At 53.1% G+C, this 19,266-nt stretch overlaps 1 protein-coding gene across 2 annotated transcripts in view; it reads left to right on the top strand.

The window, feature by feature from the left end:
• The first annotated feature begins 239 nt into the window (after positions 1-239).
• Atpalpha (sodium/potassium-transporting ATPase subunit alpha) overlaps positions 240-19,266 on the top strand; it is a 136,469-nt gene continuing 117,442 nt past the window's right edge. The window contains exon 1 of one of the 2 annotated variants that reach the window (XM_077708045.1): positions 240-439. In XM_077708045.1, coding sequence (XP_077564171.1) covers positions 413-439 — 27 coding nt within the window. In that variant the 5' untranslated portion in view covers positions 240-412. The remainder of the gene's footprint in view (positions 440-19,266) is intronic. The other variant, XM_077708041.1, reaches the window with a different exon arrangement.

Raw genomic sequence — 19,266 nt, 5'->3', positions numbered from 1 at the left:
GGACAACGGCCAGTCAAAGTACGACCAGCCCCTCTGAATAGCCCCCCGTTTGGGAGACGGTACGAAAGAAAGGGGAAAGAAGCAGCAGCGTAGGAAGCGGCCGGTAGTCACAATGGAAAGTAACGGGACCGGTCCGGAGCCAAGTAGACACACAAAAGAGTAGCGCCGGCGCGTCTCCGCCGCTGCGCACGAGATGGCGCCAGCGTCGGCCACCGCGCGCCGAGCCGCTCGAGCGATCGGCAGCAGCCGCGACGGGCAGCAGCCAACACCAGCGCTCTCAGCAAGGGCCGGCTCAGAGCCAGAGCTGCGTGGCTGTCCGTAGCGGGAGGGCGACGCTGTTACGTCAGTAGCGGTGCGCATCGTACTTATACCGCCTTTCCGCGCAGAGTGATCTCTTCCCGAGGGAGTCATCATGGCGGACCGAGGAAAGGACGACCAGGTAAGGACCCCCTTTTGACGCGCAGCGCGCTGCCGCTGCACGGTCGGGCCCCACACAACATGGCGGGCGCCCCGGGTCTTTGCTGCTTGTGTTGTTGTTGCCGCCGCCGCCTGCGTTCTCGCTCGCTGGGCGAAGCACTGCGGCGCCGCTCGTCGCCGGCGCAAATGGCGATCGCTGCCTTCGCTCCGTATTGATTTTGCCGGTCGACCAGGGCTCTGCCCGTGGGGGCCCTCGGCTCGTCCGGGGCCCGCAGCGGGGACCCGGACATTGGGGACGCGGCTCTCGCGAGCGACTCCGAACGGGCCGCCTGCCCTGCCCCCCCGCCGCACTCGCGAGCGTGCTGGCCGCCCAGCCTTGACCGTGGAGTGCTGCCGCGAGTGCTTCTTTTCCAGCTGGTCCACGCGACTCTCCGGGCGCGTGGGGTGTGGCACCACCGCCACGCTTCGTGCAGGGAAAGCGCTGCTAAGGTCACGCCAACCGGTCGGCGAGGTTACTCTGCCGGCTCGCTACCGCAGCACCGTGCGCCGCCGCGTTCGCCAGTGTTGCCAGTTGAGTGCCGCCGCCGCTGCTGCTGGCTCCGAGAGCAGTGCTTCTATTCAAACAAGTCCGCCCAAATGGGCCCGCGAACGGGGCCCCAGATCGACCGTAGGCCAGAAAACAAGGTCGCGGTGCCCCGGGCGGCGGTCCCGTGGCCCAGTTTGCGGCCGTAATGCCGGCAACACTGTAGATGTATGACCCTGGAGCCGTAACCATGCCGATCGGTGCCGAGTACGGGTTGCTCCCTCCCGGGAAGAGTTTCGGCACCCCTTCACGGCCGCCGGTACACGAAGACGTGCGCGACTCCCGCGCGTCGAACGAGCAGCCACGAGCAGGCGGATTGCAGCAGAGCACGGGGCCGGCGAGGCGACCGTTATGACCGGAGTCCGCCATTTAAAAATGTCCGCCCGCTACCTGCATTAGCCGAGGCAGCGGCGAGCGCCGTGAAATGGGCCGCTTATCACGCTCCGGGTGCCCGGGAGAGACGACCTTGCCGGCTTTCTCGTCTTTACGGCGGCCGCTCAGGTGCGCGATTAAAGCGACGGCCGCCGCGGCAAAGCCCGTGCTGGCTGCTGCTGCTGCAGCGCGGCCCGCAGAAACGCCGGGTCTGAGGCTAGCTAGGGCCCGCGCCGGCAGCGCCGGCGTCTGTTTCGAAATCAGTTCATCGATTTTTGACCGCGGTCCAAATCGCGACCCTGGTGCTGCTGCTGCTTTGCCTTGATTTGGATCTGCTTGTGCCCCGTCTGTCCTTTTAATTGTGACGAACTGCGCTGCCGAGCGACGACTGCAACAATCTGACCCTCTTGCTTCGTGGTTACTTGATGCGCGCTTTTTTCGGGCCGGCCGAGGCTCTCAACAGCGCCTCGTGTGCGGTTGAAACACGTGCGCGGTGCGATGGACTGCTAACCTTCATCGCGTGACCGCAGAAGTTTTTATTCTTTTCAGTCGCACGAGCAGCGTAGTTATTACCTCTTGCAGGAGTGTTTAACAGAGAAATCCTTTCTTTCAGTGATATTTTGTAGCTTCTAGCAGGTGGACTCTACACTGCGGTGTGCATGGTTGAGGATGGTTGTGGGGTTTGCAGTGCGCCTTGGGCGTTTGGATTACGACCGCATCGATCACCGCCGAGGGATATCTTCGTCGCATCTTCCCTTGGTTCGTCACGCTCCGGCCAACGCTCTTATCGCCGTCCCATCGCCGTCGGCTGCGTGGGAATTGCGTCGCGTTGCTTCCGTCGCGTTAAAGCCGGATCAGTTTCGAGCGGCACAGTACCTGGGCATTCGTAATCTGTGTAACCTCTGCCCGTCGAGCAGTAAATTTCTTTAGCCTGATTCTGTAGTACGATAACAGCAAAAGCGAAAGATGGTCATCTCCTCTACCGACGTTTGTGAAGTTCATGAGTCGTTCACTCATTCGGCTCGCAGGCAGTCTAACTCGAATCAAGCGTTAGAACGGGGATTTGGCGGGTGATGTGACGGGAGTAACGGACAACCAGTGCACCCGACATTCGTTGGGCGGCAAACGAAGACCGGGTGGGTATGGATGCAACGCAAAAGCTTGGGAGCATAGAATGTCCTGACACCCGTGACAGGAGTGGAGGCTAGCGTAACAAGAGCTGACCTGATACCGTGCCATGGTGGCGAGGCGACAGTATCGTCCAAGGTGCCTTGTACACGTGCCGTTTAAATGGTTCAGTGTCATGACTCCGCAAGGCTGCTACGTGCGCAACTGCTCTTCCAACAACACTAGCGAACCTGCCATGATTGACTCGGGGCTCGTCACTATCGTACGCGTCGCGGGAACTTTCCTAACGCTTTTTTTCGTTATTTTTACGGAATACTGAAGCCCCATCAGGAGGGGGCATGTAGAAAGTTTCGGCGGAAAGCAAAAACGCCCGTGTGTACGACATTTCGGCGCACGTTAAAGATCCCCAGGTGTTCAAAATTAATCCGGAGCCTTCCACTACGGCGCGCCTCATCGCCTGCGTTGCGTCCGCGCGTTAAACCCTACAATCAATCAATCAATCTAAAAAGGCTTAGAAATGACTGCAAGAGCTGCTTGCTCTGCACTATCAGGTGCTGAGTGCAGCGCGCGCATGCAGCCAAATGTAAGGTCGTGCGAGCTCGTGAAACGTCGGAAATCAACGAATCCTAAACGAGAAGTCAAGGCAAAGGGGGAATTACTAATTGCCCATTTGGGCGTCTGTAGGAAAATCCAAATGTTAGTTACACGACGAAAAGGAACGATTAGCCGTCGTACAGAGCGCTACACGAGGGAAGACATTGCGCTGACTGCGCTTAACTCTTACATCCTCGTTCGCCGGCGGGATTTATCTACGACCCATTCGTTTCACGTATACAGCGCTTGAGCTAACGTTACGCGTACAGGCATAGTGTGCGAGAAAACCAGCGCCCTATCTGCGATCGCCTATCAGCGAAAGTAACGAGTCTTCGAGCAGCTTACACCGCATTCCTCCCCTCTACCTGAAAAGCGTGCAGCGTAGGTCTGAATAGAAGTATGCCGCGGTAGCATTTTTTCGTCCTCTCTTGTCGTCGACGCCTGTTTTGTTGCGGCGACGGTGCGACACCACCTCGGTCGGCGTCACGGTCGTTGCCGAAAGACAGTGGAGCCACTCAACGGCTTATCTGCTTCGTCGTCCGCCGCGACCCGGTTTCCAACCAAGCAAGCGTCACGTGACATTTTCCGTCCCTTCCTTTTGAACTGTCACGCGGTTTGTGAAAGAGAGAGAGAGAGAATAAACATTTATTGAGCATAAGTGCCGATGGCAGGGCACTCGCCCGGTGGAGGGCATCCTTATTCCGGGAAGAAGAAATCTATCTCGCCTTGGCGCCGCGTCTCATTTTAGAAGCAGAAAAGCCTTTTCCGGAAGCCGAATTATATAAAATCCGAGCAAAAGTAAAAAGGAGCATTCTGACGACGAGCCCGTCCGGACGATGGAATGCGGGCGTCTGATTGCGCTAGGAATTCTTCGTCCCTCGTCGTGCACGCAGGTGCATACTTTCCGCCACGTGATGTCCTCGTGGCTATCATCCAGTCTGCTTCGACCCCCTTCGTGCCTTCTCGGCAATTGGACACGGCGCGTGTTTTTCGCCGTTTTATGGGCCCATCAAACACCGAGACGGTCTGCCGCTACAGATACACCCCCCAAGTCGCAGCAAGTGGGATCCCTTTCGACGTGCGTGAAGTAATCGTCGGTTTGAACACGTCCTCTTACTTTCGTCGTCAGCATCTCCGTTGGTAGAGTGGGTACACTTACTTGCAGAAAGCCGCTGTTTCATACCTACGCGTTATGTATGCACGGCCGCTTATCTTTTCGTAATCGCGTTTGCCACATTTCATGTGCCGAGAAGTGCAGCGCCGCCCAGCCCTACCACATCGATCTGGGCAAATGCCTTATATACCGTATTTATTCGATTATAAGGCGAGGGGGCAGTTTGGAGAGTTAAAAAAATCGCCATAACGGAGCTTCAAATATAAGGAGGGCTATGGCTTGTGAGACTACGGATTTTGGAAGAAAACATCTCCTTGTATTCGAATAAATACGGCACTGTCGCATTGAATTTTGCCCAGTAAAAACGTGGCGTTCAGTTAAGTGTATAGCAGCTTCAGCTTTGATTTCTTCGCTTCGGGTGTGTTCCTTCGAAACCTACCTATCGCAATTCGGCACTCGTAACATGTCATCTCATGCGTGGTAAAAACGCGAGAGGACAGTGGGACAGGCAAGGGGCGCCTACCCCCCCACCCCACTAAGGCTTGCTGAAAAGCCACGACACCCAGTACGCGATTCCGAAGTCCCCAAAGCCGTGCTAACCACAGCTAAATGCGTCGAAATAAAAATCAACTACCTGTCTGTGGAGACAACGGATGGGGAACGCGAATCTTTCCGAAATCAAGTCCAACAATAAACGAACCAACTCGCGAGCGGACCCTGTTTATATATTAAGTATGGTGGTAACGCCATTTCAAGCTTATGTGTACGGCAAGGTGGTGCGATCTGGGACCACGGGGGCGTGCCCCAATCGGATAGCCGTCGAATTCATAACGCGAGGGGCCCAGGTTAGATGTGGACCACGGAAAGCATTTTAATTTCTCTTAAATTCGCTGACGATCATCATCTCAAGGGACAGTTGTCTTTCCTGCAGTGCGTTTTAGGTGGACTACAGACATCAGTGCGAAGCTGAAAAGCTTCGCTTTAATAAGTGTCGGTTAACATGGGCAACCCGACTTAGCAAAACTGATAAAAATCAGCTCCGGGCAGACGATTCACAACGAGAACAGACGACACTATAGTTTTTGTGCTAATGGTTGATCTTTGACCCCTGAGGAAGGAGGGATTTAACCCGGCCGATGAAGTAATCACAAAACTGCGCTCTCGAAAAGTAGTACCAGAAACCATTTGGGGTGCAAGTCACTAAAACAAAAGGAGGAGAAAGTGTGTGAGGAGGTGCACGTGCTTGCAGTCAACAATTTTCAGTGGTACTTTATTTTACCCCAGATGGGGCCGCATAAATGCAAATTTTGTTGTCACGTGATACAACACGTGGCTCGCATACCCGTATTGTGCCACTTTTATCAGAGTTCGCATTTCCGCCCCGCAATTTCTGCAACATCTTTTTTTGTGACTTGACCCGCCGCGGTGGCTCAGTGGCTAAGGCGTTGTGCTGCTGAGCACGAGGTCGCGGGTTCGATTCCCGGCCGCGGCGGCCGCTTTTCTGATGGAGGCGAAAAGCAAAAACGCCCGTGTGTACGAGATTTCGGCGCACGTTAAAGATCCTCAGGTGGTCAAAATTAATCCGGAGCCCTCCACTACGGCGCGCCTCATCGCCTGCGTTGCGTCGGCGCGTTAAACCCTACAATCAATCAATCAATCAATTTTTTTTGTGACTTGCATCCTGAGTAAATTAGAATATAGTTTAGAAGTACTTGGAATATATATAGATTATAATTTTCCTTCTATCTTACGAAATGAGACACGTGGTTGAACTATAGTTTCGCCTGCACAACACTGTTCTCTCGCCCAATTCTTGTCGTGTATCTCCTGTTGCGCGCAGCTGTTCAAAATTGAACCAACGCCAGACCATCGTCCATTTGTCTCTACTATGAAATCGCCCAATGACCGGAACACTCGCTCTTAATAAGCGGTACTTTAATGTTCCGGCAGGCGTTCTCAGATAATGAACGGCAGCCTACCATTGTCCCTGAAGAAAAAAGTGTATGACAGTTGCATCTTACCGCTACTCAGCTACGGGCAGAAACTCACTAAAAGGGTTCAACTTCAATTAAAGACGACTCAGCGAGCAATGGGACGGAAGGCGATGTGTGTAACATTAAAGGGGCACTGACACAAAATTTTGAAGGCGAGATAACGTTGGAGATAGATTGGTGGGAACACATATACATCATCTGCAAAATATCAGCGGCGAATACAGCCTAGAACATATTTAAAATCAATTTTGAAGTGTGCGAAACGCAACCGAGCAGCCAGCAGAGGACCACGCGCAATTGTAAATAAACAACATCCAAACACGTCACGAGTTTGTGTTTGCCGCTTCCGCACTACCGGCGTTTTACGCGGGCTCGCCCGGCTCGCCGCTCAAATCGGAGGGCCGGAGGGCGGAGCTTCTGCTCTCGAGAACGAACGACCCGATCGTTGGCGGCGGAGGCGCCGTGATTTCGTCAGCTAATCGGGCAGCTGGCCGCGACCAAAGTTCTACAGCGATTCCAGGCACTCTGTTTCTATTACTGTTTATTACCATTGGATGCGAAAACGCGCCGGGGGCACGAAAAGCCCACTGAGCTAGCCGCACGGTCGCTGTGCAGGCGGCGGCCACGGCCGCGAAGTGGCCCAGGCCGGCGCAGGTAGCTCGAGTGATAGCTTGTTACCGCTGCACGAAATTGTCCCCAAGTCCCGACCATAGTGGCTTAAATGAGAAAGGAGTTAATGATGCGATGGCGGGTTGCATTAAAAATTGTCATCTGCACCGCTTACGAGAGCGGCACTCGAATATCCGCCGCAGTGCTGAGCCGAACACATCTGTAGGCGGACCTGTAGGCAGACCGGCCGGCTGCTCCCAGCGCGCGTCTTGCCACCCACCGCTCGAGCGTCGCGCGTCGTTCTTTAGCCGCGGTAGCATTTGCACTCGCAGCGCCTGCGTCACATCCACGGTCGCTTTTTAATTAAGCGCCTCACGAGATCAGTACGTGGCGGCATTCGCAGAAACTGCCGTCGATGCGGATTCGACAGTGCTACGGCGGCTCTGCTCTGTGATATCCCTCCGACGGTCACGTGGTCAGCTTTGTTCACACAAAATCCACAAAATCCATCGTTTCGCGGCACTCGCTGAAACCGAAACTGCGACTGGCCGCATTTAAAATCCCTCTAATTAAACAACCGTCACACGCTGAAGCAAATGAGGTTTCTACAGGTTATAAGTAGGTCACTAGCTACTTATCGCAACGAAAAAAACAAGATGCTAAATTTTTGTGTCAGTGCCCCTTTAAGGGACAAGAAGAGAGCGGAGTGGGTCCGGGAACAAATGCGGACATATTTTGTAGAAGTTAAGAAGAAGAAATGGGCGCGGGCAGGGCGTGTAATGCGAAGGCCAGATAACCGTTCGTCATTAAGGGTAACAGAGGAAATCCCCAGAGAAGGCAAGCGTGGCAGGGTGCGGCAGAAGGTTAGGTGGGCGGATGAGATCAAGAAGTTTGCGGGGATAAATTTTTCGCAGTTGGCGCAGGACCGGGATAATTGGAGATCTATGGAAGAGGCCTTTGCCCTGCAGAGGGCGTAGACAGGCTGGTGGTGATGATTTAATGCTCCATCGATTCCCCAGCTTTCTTGGAACCCGCCCAGCTGCATCACCATCGCTTCTGTCTCTGGCGAAGTCGGTGAAAGCAGAGGCTCGGAGATGCACCCTCCGTGGAGGCGCCGCGCGTTAGGTTCACTGCACCTTGTTTGCAGCGAGGGGAGAGAGGGAGAGAGAAGGGCGGAAGCAGCGCGTAGAGCGACTTCCGGTCTTTCGTTTCCAAAAGCGAGCACCTGACGTCCGCTTAGCGCGTTTTTTCTTTTTTCGTGTCGTGCCGGCAGACAATGGCAACCTGCGCGCGCGCCCGAATCCCGACCACCTGGGCTCCTCCCACGATATGCGAGAAGGGCGCAGTGCGCATGCGCGCAATTGAAGACAAAAGTGTATACGTTACGCCGCTTTCGAATGTTGCCGCTGCACTGAATCGGATACATTGGCAGGACCCTTCGCGCAGAGTCCCCCGGACGCTGTATTTCGTGAGATGAGTACGCTGCTGAAAGTGCGCTGCGCGCATGCGCGCAACCCGAGACCGAAAGGTACTCCTACACCGCTTCTGTATGCTTCCGAGAATTAGATACGTTGGCAGAGTCCATGGGACAATATATACTGAGATGATCCCACGTGACACCATCACGGAAAAATAGCCGTTCCTTTCCACGCTATCCTGTCTAGAGTTATACTAGAACAGAAGTAACGCTGCTTCCGTCGTCGTGTGTCCGTGATTTTATTTTTTTTATAGTCGGCTTCTGTTTCCAAGATCACGACGCCGTGGTAGGTTAGAATCTTGTTACAGTACGTTACCACATACCACTTACGAAGGCGCTTATGGTCGAGATCCAAAGAGTCAGACGGCCTAAAGAGTCAAGAGATCCAAAATTGGACATTTCGTGTCGTTGGATCTTCTGACTCGTTAGACCTTTTGACTCGAAATTGAAAGTGGGGGACTCGGAATCGAAGTCGATCGACGGCTTGACTTGAAGCTCTTAATGAACACTGATTTCTGTAATGGTTTGCACAATTACATTAATAGAAATAGGAAAAGTACAATTACTATATAGTTCGTGTCGGTATCAGCTTGAGCTGCGACGCCAGCGCAGTGTCGGACAGCGGACTCAGAAATTCGCATTAGGTGTGTTTTGTCATCTTCCTTTTTTTTTTTTTTTTGTATCTGGAAAGGTGAACCCGGCCTATTAAGCTCCTTGTAGCTATCGCATTGTACGACACCCCTTGTTTTTCCCTTTCAACATCTTCACGTCCTTGAGGCATCTGGCATTGCCTTTATTTTAGCTCCATAACCTATTGGGCAGCCGACTACAAGTTAAATTTCGATGGTCGTTCGTGGTCTTTACCCTTGCATCTTTTCATGGTTTCGAAATAGGTCATGTGCGCGCCGAAAATAACAAACTCGATATCCTTGCGTTGTCTCAGTCACATCGTGGACGGGGTAAACAAAAGGGTTCCGATTAAGGGACGAGAGAGTTCAGCAAGGCAGGATGACCTCGGTGTGCGAGTTGTAGGCGTTGTAGTTTCCCAATAGCCGCCCTAGTGTTTTCTAGTGTTTTGTATTGCGCACCGCGTAGAATTTTCCCTTGGCAAGTCTGCTTGGGCCTGAGCAGGAAGGGCACGTCTACTCTTAAGAATAATCTTCGGAATCCTTATCTTAAGCCCGGTTGTGTTCACTGCAGGACGAAGGCGTCTACCAAAGATCTCCAGCCACGCCTATCGACTGCCTGGTGGCCGATAACGTGATTGTATAGTCATTGGGAGGATTTTTTAGTAAGTTTACTCAACCAGGATTGCCAAATCCTTGTCTGGTGAGGAAGTGCTGTTTGTGTCCCAGGGAGCCTCACCTAGTATGGGTGTACCTATCTAGTACAGCCTCCCGTGGTATCCAGTGACGTTCTATACCGGACCAGGCAGCATTTCGGACCTGGTACAACACTCTAGAGGCGTGGCGCGTACTTCTTAGAGGCATAATGCCTCAGCAAAGCGCGTCTCTGCAGTTGTCCTTAGGAGATCGGTTTCTTCTTTTTTTTTAGAAAGAACTTACTAGCCCTGCTGTCGCCATCAGTTGCAGATAATACCGTCCCAGCACCGCCCAGTAAATTAGGGTTGGCCAAGGCATTATCAACTGTTATTCTCTCCTGTCAACGTGCAAGCGCCTAGTCTCGAGGCGCGCCCTGTAGCTTGCCAAAGCGCGCACGATCGTATCCGTCCGGTGGTGGCGGGCAAAGACGGCTGACCACGTGGCGTCACAGCTCTGCAGCCTCCGTGGCACTCTGCTCGTCCAAGTCGTGCCATAGCTGTCGGCGCCCCGGCGAGCGAATGCCACGCCGCGCGATCCTGCGCGCAGAGCGGACCACGTGGCCGGGGAGAAGCGCCCGACAGAGTCCTTGAGCGTTTCCCATACACGCCCGCACCCTGGGCGATGTCGGACGCAGCGCTGCATACTGACGACATCTCGGGTGGCTGCACCGGTCTGGCTGGGCCCCACTGGCAGCCGGTCAGCCAGCCAGCCGGTGCGCAGGGTCGCCTCCGAGATAAAAAAAGAGGCCCGCTGCCGTCTCATCTTACCTGAAGCGGCTCGTCTTTGATCGCACACGCTTTCGTCGCCGGACCTTTCCGATTAGATCCCCCCAAAACGGTTAAAGTATTATCCGCCTGTTTCCAATACCGCGGCCCGAAACCCGTATTCAGCGTCGAAGGTGATGGTCGCGCACTGCGGAGTAGTCACGGAGTCCAGAACCAGAGGTTAACGGTGCTTGGCGTGTCGTATGAAGAAAGCTGCTTAGGCGTGGGCTGGTGGGCTGACTAACTGAACCCGACGTGTCCACGGTGGGCCAGTTGCCTCGTGGGAATTTTAGGCGCATAAGGAATGAAGCTCTTGAACAGGAATACCTCTCCGAGAACTAAGCAAAGCGACGACAAAAATGTTCCTCGGCTTTAGATAGCGCAAGGTGCGTTTAAACATGTCTGGTCGACTCGGACGCTGTGTCCCATATCATTTGTGCTTGACCCTCCCTCTGCCGACCGCCTCGTTCGGAGCTTTGCTACCGGAGGTTTTCCGGGGTTACTCGGCGGGAGGTTTCACTACTACCACGTTTCATGGACGCACTGTAGTGACGCATCCGTGACGTCACCCGGGACGGGAACACCGGCGAAGCGGAAATTTGCCGGCAACCTTGTGCGGCTGGCATCGTCTGCTTCCTTGGGCCGCCGCGTCCGGAGTCCACCCGCAACGGGATATATCCTGTCCTATTTCTTTTCTTTTCTGGACAATAGTCATCGAAAATGAGCGCGGAAAGTCCCATCCGGTCGCAGGAAGAGGAGCCGCCTGCGCTACACGTGATGTTCGCCTTTCTGTCGCGTGCTGGTCGAATGTCTCGCTAGGTGGAGGGTTATATCGAATGTCGCGAGGAGCCTGTTTCCAGGCGGTCGCCTGTTCCCACCGGGCCTGTCTGCTGCGATGGGCTGTTACGCGGGTTCGTGTGAGCTGTTTGGATCGGAGATTTGGTGCTGCCTGGATTTTGGGTTTAGTGTGGAATCCAGCCAAAAGCGTCCGCCTGAGACTTTTGACAGGCGAGACAAGAGGAGCGGGGCTGGATATATGAGACGGCACTTAGTTAATGCTGCAGGTTTATTCTTAGAGGTGACCCAGAAGCCAACACTCATCATTGCTTAGTTTGCAGCCGTTCATATCGCGCGTTAACTCTACTTACGCAGGCCCTGAAGATACTGTTTCAATAATAAAACAAAACAAAGAAAAAACAAACCCATGTTCCACTCGAATTTCCGCCTACGCAGCGTCAACAGTGACGTCACTGGTGAGGCGCCAAACACGGAGTTATGTAACTGTATGTTAACCCCATGTTAGCGTTCAAGCAAACAGGTTTATTGGCGGTAGCTTTCGTCTACGGCCGCCAGTCGTACGAGCTGTTACCTGTGACGTCATCGGTCATTGCGAGGATGTAGCTGGTTAGTGGTGGTCTGTTCTCCTTATCTAGTATAATTATTTGAAGCTTGCGTCTAACTTGCTGGTGTTTCATTTAAGGCGGAAAATCGGTAGTTTGTATGAAACATGAGAAATAATAATTATCCCAAAGGTGCAAACACGCGTCTGTTTGCTTCCCCGCTTTAGTAATTTCGTCTTAATTATCATTTTTTTTAATAAAGCGAACTTGTATTCTTTTTTTCACGTTGCCTTTAAGTTCCCCTTCCCCTTTCGTCCCTATATCGTCATCCGCATCGCTGGTTGGTTCACCCGCATCTCCGACATATCTCCGAAGAGCGTCGTGCCCATTCGAGCATCCTTTTCAAACATTCCGGCAACGATACTGCGGTAACATTATAAATAGGCGGTTTGAACTGCAGCGCGGTTGGGGGGGATTCGGGAGTCTGGAGTTCATCTGTTGACCAGCGTCGGTTTGGTCGCACGAGCGAATCCGGTGCTTAACTTGGTCCTCTAGCTTGGTACAGAAGATAACCTGAGAGGCGCCGAGCTGCCGGATGTATGAACTGTTCGGTGCACGAGAGCGACTCTCTCCCCCCCCCCCCCCCCCCCCTTCTCTTTTCCTCCTGATTAATTCAAGTAAATCCTGCACTCCGCGTACGAATGAACTGGTCCAGACGCGCATATCGTAACCTTTTCAGTAAAGGACTAGAATGTCTAGAACATAATTACTTTACTGCGCTACTTACCCGTCGCAAAATAAACAATATAATGTGACATCGCTGTAACGAACTGAGATGAGAAACCTTGGGGGCAACCTGCGCGCTCTCGCTAACCACATCTTGCTTAAACAGCGAATCGAAATTACGCCGTTGTCCTCAGCGGAAATAGTTGGTATGAAGCCCGAATGCAGTGTTTAAAGCAGGCATCACGTCACGGGGATTGTAAAGCAGGTTTTCTTCTTTTTGTAAGCAGGGACGTTTTATTCGCGCGCAGGTGAAATTTAAGGCGCTCAAACCTCCCGTTTGAAACGTGTAACTCACCCCGCTTGTGCAGTCGCGTCAAATGCGGTGATGGGTTCGCGCGGCCGGTGAAAGTGGAAGCCTGTCCCAGCTGTAGCGAAGTTTTAACCCCTGATACACTTACTTGATACTACACTCGAACCTCGGAACGACTCATCCACGCGCGTCATAGCACGCTTCATTCGACACCGTGCGCAACTGGACCGCATTTTCTGATCGTGACGTAAGTGCAGGTCGATTGACCTCTACCCGGGGCCGGGGGTTTGCGAAAAGGCGCTTTCGCAAGTTCGGAGAGCGGGCGCGCAAAGTTCGCTGCTCGTTTGTCTGTTACTGCTCTATTTCACGGGCCATTTTGCTTCCTTCGCCATTTTAGTCTTTGTCATCATCATCAGCAGTCTGTCTACGCCCACTACAGGGCAAAGGCCTCTCCCGTAGATCTCCAGTTATGTGCTAACTGCGACCGAAAATCCCCGTAAACTTCTTATCATCTGCCCACCTAACTTTCTGCCGCGCCCTGCCACGCTTGTCTTCTCTGGGGATCCACTCTGTTCTCCTTAATGACCAACGGTTATCTTGCCTTCACATTACATGCCCTGCCCACGTCCATTTCTTCTTCTTAATTTCTTGTAATATGTCCTTAACACGCGTTTCTTCCCTAACCCACTCCGCTCTCTTCTTGTCCCTTAACATTACAACCATCATATTCCGTTCCATTGCTGGCTGTTTCACCCGTAGTTCCTTCCAATGCGACCATGTGGGTAAGTGAAGTTTAGTTTGATGGAAGTGGAAGTGAAGTTTAGTTTGATGGCACACGTCATCTATAAACCCAGCCCATCTCTCCCTCCTAACTTCGAACTCCTCTCCAAGCCGTTTTTTTTTTTTTTTTTTTCGCGCATGTGCGTGGGGTTGCTCCCGATGAGTTTTGTGCGAACACGGGACCGCGGGATTTTCCTTTGGCCAAGCCATACAAAGCTTCGCGTTAAAAACTAATATGACGGAAAAATGAGAACGAGAGAGAAAACCCTTCTATTTATTTATGCTTTTTTTCAGAATTTGTCTATTTAATTATTTACGTGCTTCAGTCTGAATTGTGTTCAGTTTGGCTTGGTTCGTAAACGGGAATGATGAATGAACGAGCCGTGCAGAGCGGCAGCCTTTTCGTCTGCGAGCAGACGCAACCCGAGACAGTCGGGTGGGGGTTCCCAGACAGGAACACGAGCCGCGCGTCGGGGTTTGCTTGGCTTGGCTTGGCTTGGCTTGGCTGGTCTGCCGAATGCCGCGCTCGTCCATGTTTTTCTTGCTGCTGTCTCCGCGTTCGGCCGACGGATGCCGTCACGTGCGGTGCGCCGTGTCTGCGCCCACGACCCGAAACCATCTGGTCCTTTGAGAACGGTGAAGGCGAGAGAGACGCAAACTTAGTTTCGGATTGCAGTCTGGTCAGGTGGGCTTGTGCTGAATGAGGACTTAAGATATGCCCCCCCCCCCCCTTCCCCTTTTTCGCAGAAATGAGCGGGCAGACTGCAATTCGTGCGCAGTTCATTTCACGAGTTGCGTGCAGCAGTGTGGGAGCTACACCACGCTCAGCAATCCGCAACCAATGGGCGCGTCTAACTCACCGTGACAATAACGGTGGCCCGCTGAAGGGATGCGACAATAGACGGTGAAGCCTTGCGGTTCCGCCGGCTGAGCGGTGGACAGGGGGAACTATCCCTCTGTAAAGCCCCACCGCCTATTGTCGCTTTTCTGCAGCCGGCCACTGTATGTGGTCACGGCGAGTTAGACGCGCTCATTGGCATCGGATTGTTGATCGCCGTGTAGCTTCCACAGTGCTGCACGCAATTAGGGAAATTCGTGAGCCAGCCTTGGTATATATACTCCTTGTCCGCTCGTTCTTACTACCTGATCGCATCGGCCATCCGTTACCCCTTTTGTTATGGCATATCTCGGAGGGTTCCCATTGAGAAGGAGAAGCCAGGGGGAGATGCAGACCACGTGGGGACTGTTCCACTACGCAAGACTCCTGCCTCCGCCACAGCTGCGGGCCGCCAGCCGTGGCCGTGCACGCGATCGCATTTAGTGCAACAACTGCGGCATTGCAATTGTTCCTATCTTGTTGTTTGTGTTCTGCCGCCGTCTGTGACGTATACGTGCCGTTCCTTGGCGTCATCGTGTCGTTCGCGGCGACAGCGGTATTATGCCCCAAAATCGCTCAATAGCTTCAGTTGCGATTGGTGAAGGACATTCGTGATTTGGACGTAAAAATGGGCAAATTGGTTACGATGGTTGCAACGAAGCCGTTCTTTTAAATTTTGTAAGCCAATGAACTGAGCAAGCTTTCCCAGGGTACTTAACATTGCCTTTATTAGCGATACCAGTTAACAAATGACACGCCTTAAGAGATCCTGTAGGTCTGGTAAAGTAATTAATGTTCCACTTTTGTACGGTGAGCAATTCATGCTGCGGGAACTATTGAATAAACAGTAATCAGCCGAAAACTACAGCATTGAATGCGAAGACCCCTCTTTTCCCTGGACATTTAGTTCCACGCGTCGTGCAATTCGTTGTTTTGCTGCGATCCGCACTCATCCGGAGGCGCGGAGAAACGGGTGAAGTTGGGCTTGCAAATAGCACCTGGGAAGCTGCCAGCGTGGTTAATCTACCGCGAAACAACATTAGGAAACGTTTTTTGCATTAACTCGACGCGTTCAACACAGTGAATAGTACGATTATGTAATTCGTTTGTTTTTGTTACCGCTTGTGTATATATGGCTCGGGCTTTGAAGCACACTTGTCTGCGGTAGCGCTCTAATCTCGTTCGGCCCTGTTGCGGAAGCGAGTTTTTTTCCCGCGCCACTATCGCCCATGTTTGACTGCGGCTTCGCGTAACTTGTAACTTATCTGCTGATGCCAGGCACAAGGAAACGCGAGACACGAATGTTGTGGCTGGCTTTCCGTTGTGTCAACACCGAGCGTTCGCCTACCGGCCTTTCATACTGGTGCGTACTGCGAGAGTGTACTAGGGGGATCGGGAGGTAGGGGGGAGGAATAAGGGGGGAGGGGTGCTCGCCTGGATGCGCCCTCGTGTTCGGACTGGTTCTCCCTCGGTGCGAGGAGGGCGGGTGTCGTTTGAAGACCCTTGCGACGAGCCGTGCTCAGCGCGAAGCGACTCTGCCGAGCCACGCCGCGTTTCAAGCTTTTGTTGTGAGGCGACGCCTTCCTATGGTCTAAAGGCGCCGTTAAGACAACGTACGACTCTGTTCAAATTGAAGTGACTAGACTTTGGTATCTCACTCCGCTCCATTCCAACCACTAAAGACTGTTAGTAAGGAGGATGAGTAAACTCTATTTAGGCGAGCCTTAGGTACTGATGTCTGGGCACCCGCCTGGTGGGGGGTTTCCTCTAGACCGGGATACCCTGGCTTCCGCTAGCCACCCGGGCCCTCTCCACAAGGCTACGCTGGGAGGAGAGGTCGGAGCTGGTCAGCCGTAAGGATTACGAGTAGGTAGGTCTCATGCCGATGTTGAACAGTAGTGGAGATATGACTGAGCCTTGTGGGGTTCCTTTAGGTATAGATTGGAAAGTGTCGGAATGGAGGAGCCCGATTCCCACTGTTGCAGTTCGGTTAAAAAAAACGCAAGTATTTCGAAACTCGAATTTCGCGCTGCGGTGACTTATGGCCAGACCTGACGTCATATGGGTCAGCACTACAAACAGCGTTACCATTGTAGCCGTAAGATGAAATGGAACTACAACATCGCCCAGTCTTGTTTTTCTTGGCGGTGCCCTGGTCGGCGGCCGCCCCTCTCACAAATAAGTTTCTCTTGCATTATAAGGTCGGCTCTGCTTCACATGTTTTATTATCTCGACCATTTGCTCGGAGTTTTCAATAAGGTTGGCACATTGTTGTCCGTGGGAAGAAGCCTTCAGGGCCCCTTTAAGTTCTGGGGGCCCGGCATTCGCCTTCCCTGCTTTGCTTGCATAATAATCGTAGAGTATGGATGATTCTTCCGTTAAATTTGCGCGTTTAACTGTTTTCGAGGCACTGGGTGTCCGAATAGATGGCAAAAACCGTCGCTTCGGTGTCATTCGATGAGTAGGGGGAGAGCTAATCGAACGGGTGGTAAAGTGTCGCCCTGTTGCGCTGTTCCTGGGCTCGGTAACGTAAGTGTATGTCAATCGCAGGTAGGGTGTTTGTTTTTCGTATGTGTGGTGTGTTGCAGCGCTTACTTTAGGCGCACTTTCCCGCAGTGCTCGCATTGTTACAGGCGAAGCTACTCGCGCACTACGACGAGCAAGTTCTGCGGTAAATCACACCTTCGTGGGACGGGGTATACTGAGAGGAGAGAAATAGTTGCGGCGTGCGCGAAAGCTGTAGTCTCAGAAATTCCAACATTTACAACCCGCTGCCATATGGAAGCGGTGCACGTTTAAATAAATCAATGCGAAAGTCGGTCGCTCGAAGTCTTGCGTACTTTGCTGCTCGAAGGCGCCGAAAGGCTCCCCCGCTGGCTAAGGACGCGTCATTCCCCAGACACGAGCTACCAGGAGAAGCTCACAATCAGTAGCATGGCTCTCGGCTGTCTGACCCCGTTTGGTTGTATCCATCAGCGCTTCGTGGGCCTGAGTTCTCCAAAGTTGGCAAACCTCGCTCCGAGTTTTTCCCCCCGTTATAGCGCATTACACAATCGCACTAATCGAGCTAAGTTAACGCCCCCTTGGTTTCTTCCCGCATGGTTACTGCTGGTTTGGAAGGTGGATGGGTTTCTTCCGATGCGTTTAGCCCGACCTTTCGGCTATCTCCAAGGCCGGCGCCGCTCTGATAGTCCCCGCCGGGCGTCGGCGCGTTCTGCGGTACTAGTTGTGTGCAGCGGCGGCCGAGCGCCCTTCGGATATATGGTTGCTCGATACGATGCTCAGAACCCCTTTCGTGGGCTGCCACCGCCGATAACCGTTTTCGAGTTTTCCACACTCGTTGTCGCTGAGAAGTGTCGGCTTGGGCCTCGAGCTGGCTTTCAGCCCGCTGTGCACGTTTTGCCCCAGCGCGCGTCTGCAGCACGTGCGGTTGTAAAACTCATCGGCCGCGGGCGACCGGCGATCAGGTCAGTGCGCGCCATTTGGGTAACTCGCGGTCTTTTCACCGCCGGAAATTCGGGCAGCACGTTAGTCCGTTCGCGCGGTCCTCCGCGCGTGTTGGGATCTACGGCGACCGCTTCGAATGCGGTGCACGCAAGTGGACGAGGCTGCAGCTGTCGACGACGTCCAAATGGTTTTCCGCGTGCGAGGGGGAGGCGGAAGGGCTGGGCCTGAACCAGAGTGTCGCGAACTGAGCATCGTGCCCTTCTCGCCGCCCTAATGAGCGCGCGATGGCCGGCGCGGCAGCAGTTAGACTTGCGGAAGCCATTTCGCAGTCAGCTGGAGGAGGGTGGCGACGGAGATTAGGGACCAGCCGTCAACCGGGAGGAGACCTTGCGGACGGCAGTGGCCAAGTTTGTAGAAAGAAAACGGCGGCCTACTGCTTTGGATGGGTGACGGACGTGGGAGCTTGGACTTGGCGGTGATGCACGATGGAAAAAAAAAAAAAAAACTGAAACAGCGCAACGGGACAATGAGCGTTTCGAAAGTGATACTTGAAACCAAAGTTGCTGTAAGGGACCGCGAAGAACTCGCCGTTGGTCCCAACAGGCTTCGCGACAGTGGTGGCGCACTGGTGAAGAGCCCGATGACATCGCTCTGTCGTATAAATACGTTGGCTGAGTGGCACTTTGGCGCTTGTAAATACTTCTATACGAAACTTTCGACGAATCTCCAGTCGTGCGTGCAATCTTCCCGGTGGGAATGATCGTGGTTTGAGGAAGTCGGTTCACTATTCGAATAATAAAATAGCGGTGCGCTAATAGAGATTGTTAAAAGATTGGCAACTGCAGGCGACCGAGTGGAATCGTTGCCAAGTTGTCCTTGCGCCAATACGCAACACATACAACACAAGCGTTAAAACTGCATTAAACTACCGTTAAAACTGCATTAAACTACCGTTAAAACTACATTAAAGTACCGTTAAAACTACAACTCCGGGGAGCATCACGCGTAGATGTCGAATAGTCGGTTGAAATGTTCTGCCCCAGGCGCCTTTTTGTTTTTTTCAACACTGGATCATTCTTTGAGAGGAGGACACTGCCCCCTCGTGCGAGAGCAGGCTCTGGAGTCGCTTCTTCGAAAATTCCAGGTGACCTGCAGGCTCGCTTTGTGAGCACAACAATGGACGAGCGCTTCCGGCGTTTCGCGTGACGCGCCCGCTGTTTTGATTTCGTTTGAAGTACGAGAGGTTCAAAGAGACGTCACGGCACGACTGTGATTGTAGCGGAGTATTTTTAAAGCTCATTGGACTAAAAGCTACGCATTGGCCGGGTGCTGCAGCACTCTTCGTTCTTGGCACGGTATTCTGACAGGTTTGGACGAACCGAAGACCTTTCAAAATTCTTTCTCTCTGACCG

Source organism: Haemaphysalis longicornis, unplaced genomic scaffold, assembly GCF_048455015.1.
Source record: "Haemaphysalis longicornis isolate Haplotype H1 unplaced genomic scaffold, Haemaphysalis longicornis Haplotype H1 scaffold_4, whole genome shotgun sequence".
NCBI lineage: Eukaryota > Metazoa > Arthropoda > Arachnida > Ixodida > Ixodidae > Haemaphysalis > Haemaphysalis longicornis.
Note: the sequence above shows the minus strand (reverse complement) of the source record. Positions and strands in the feature narration are given on the sequence as shown.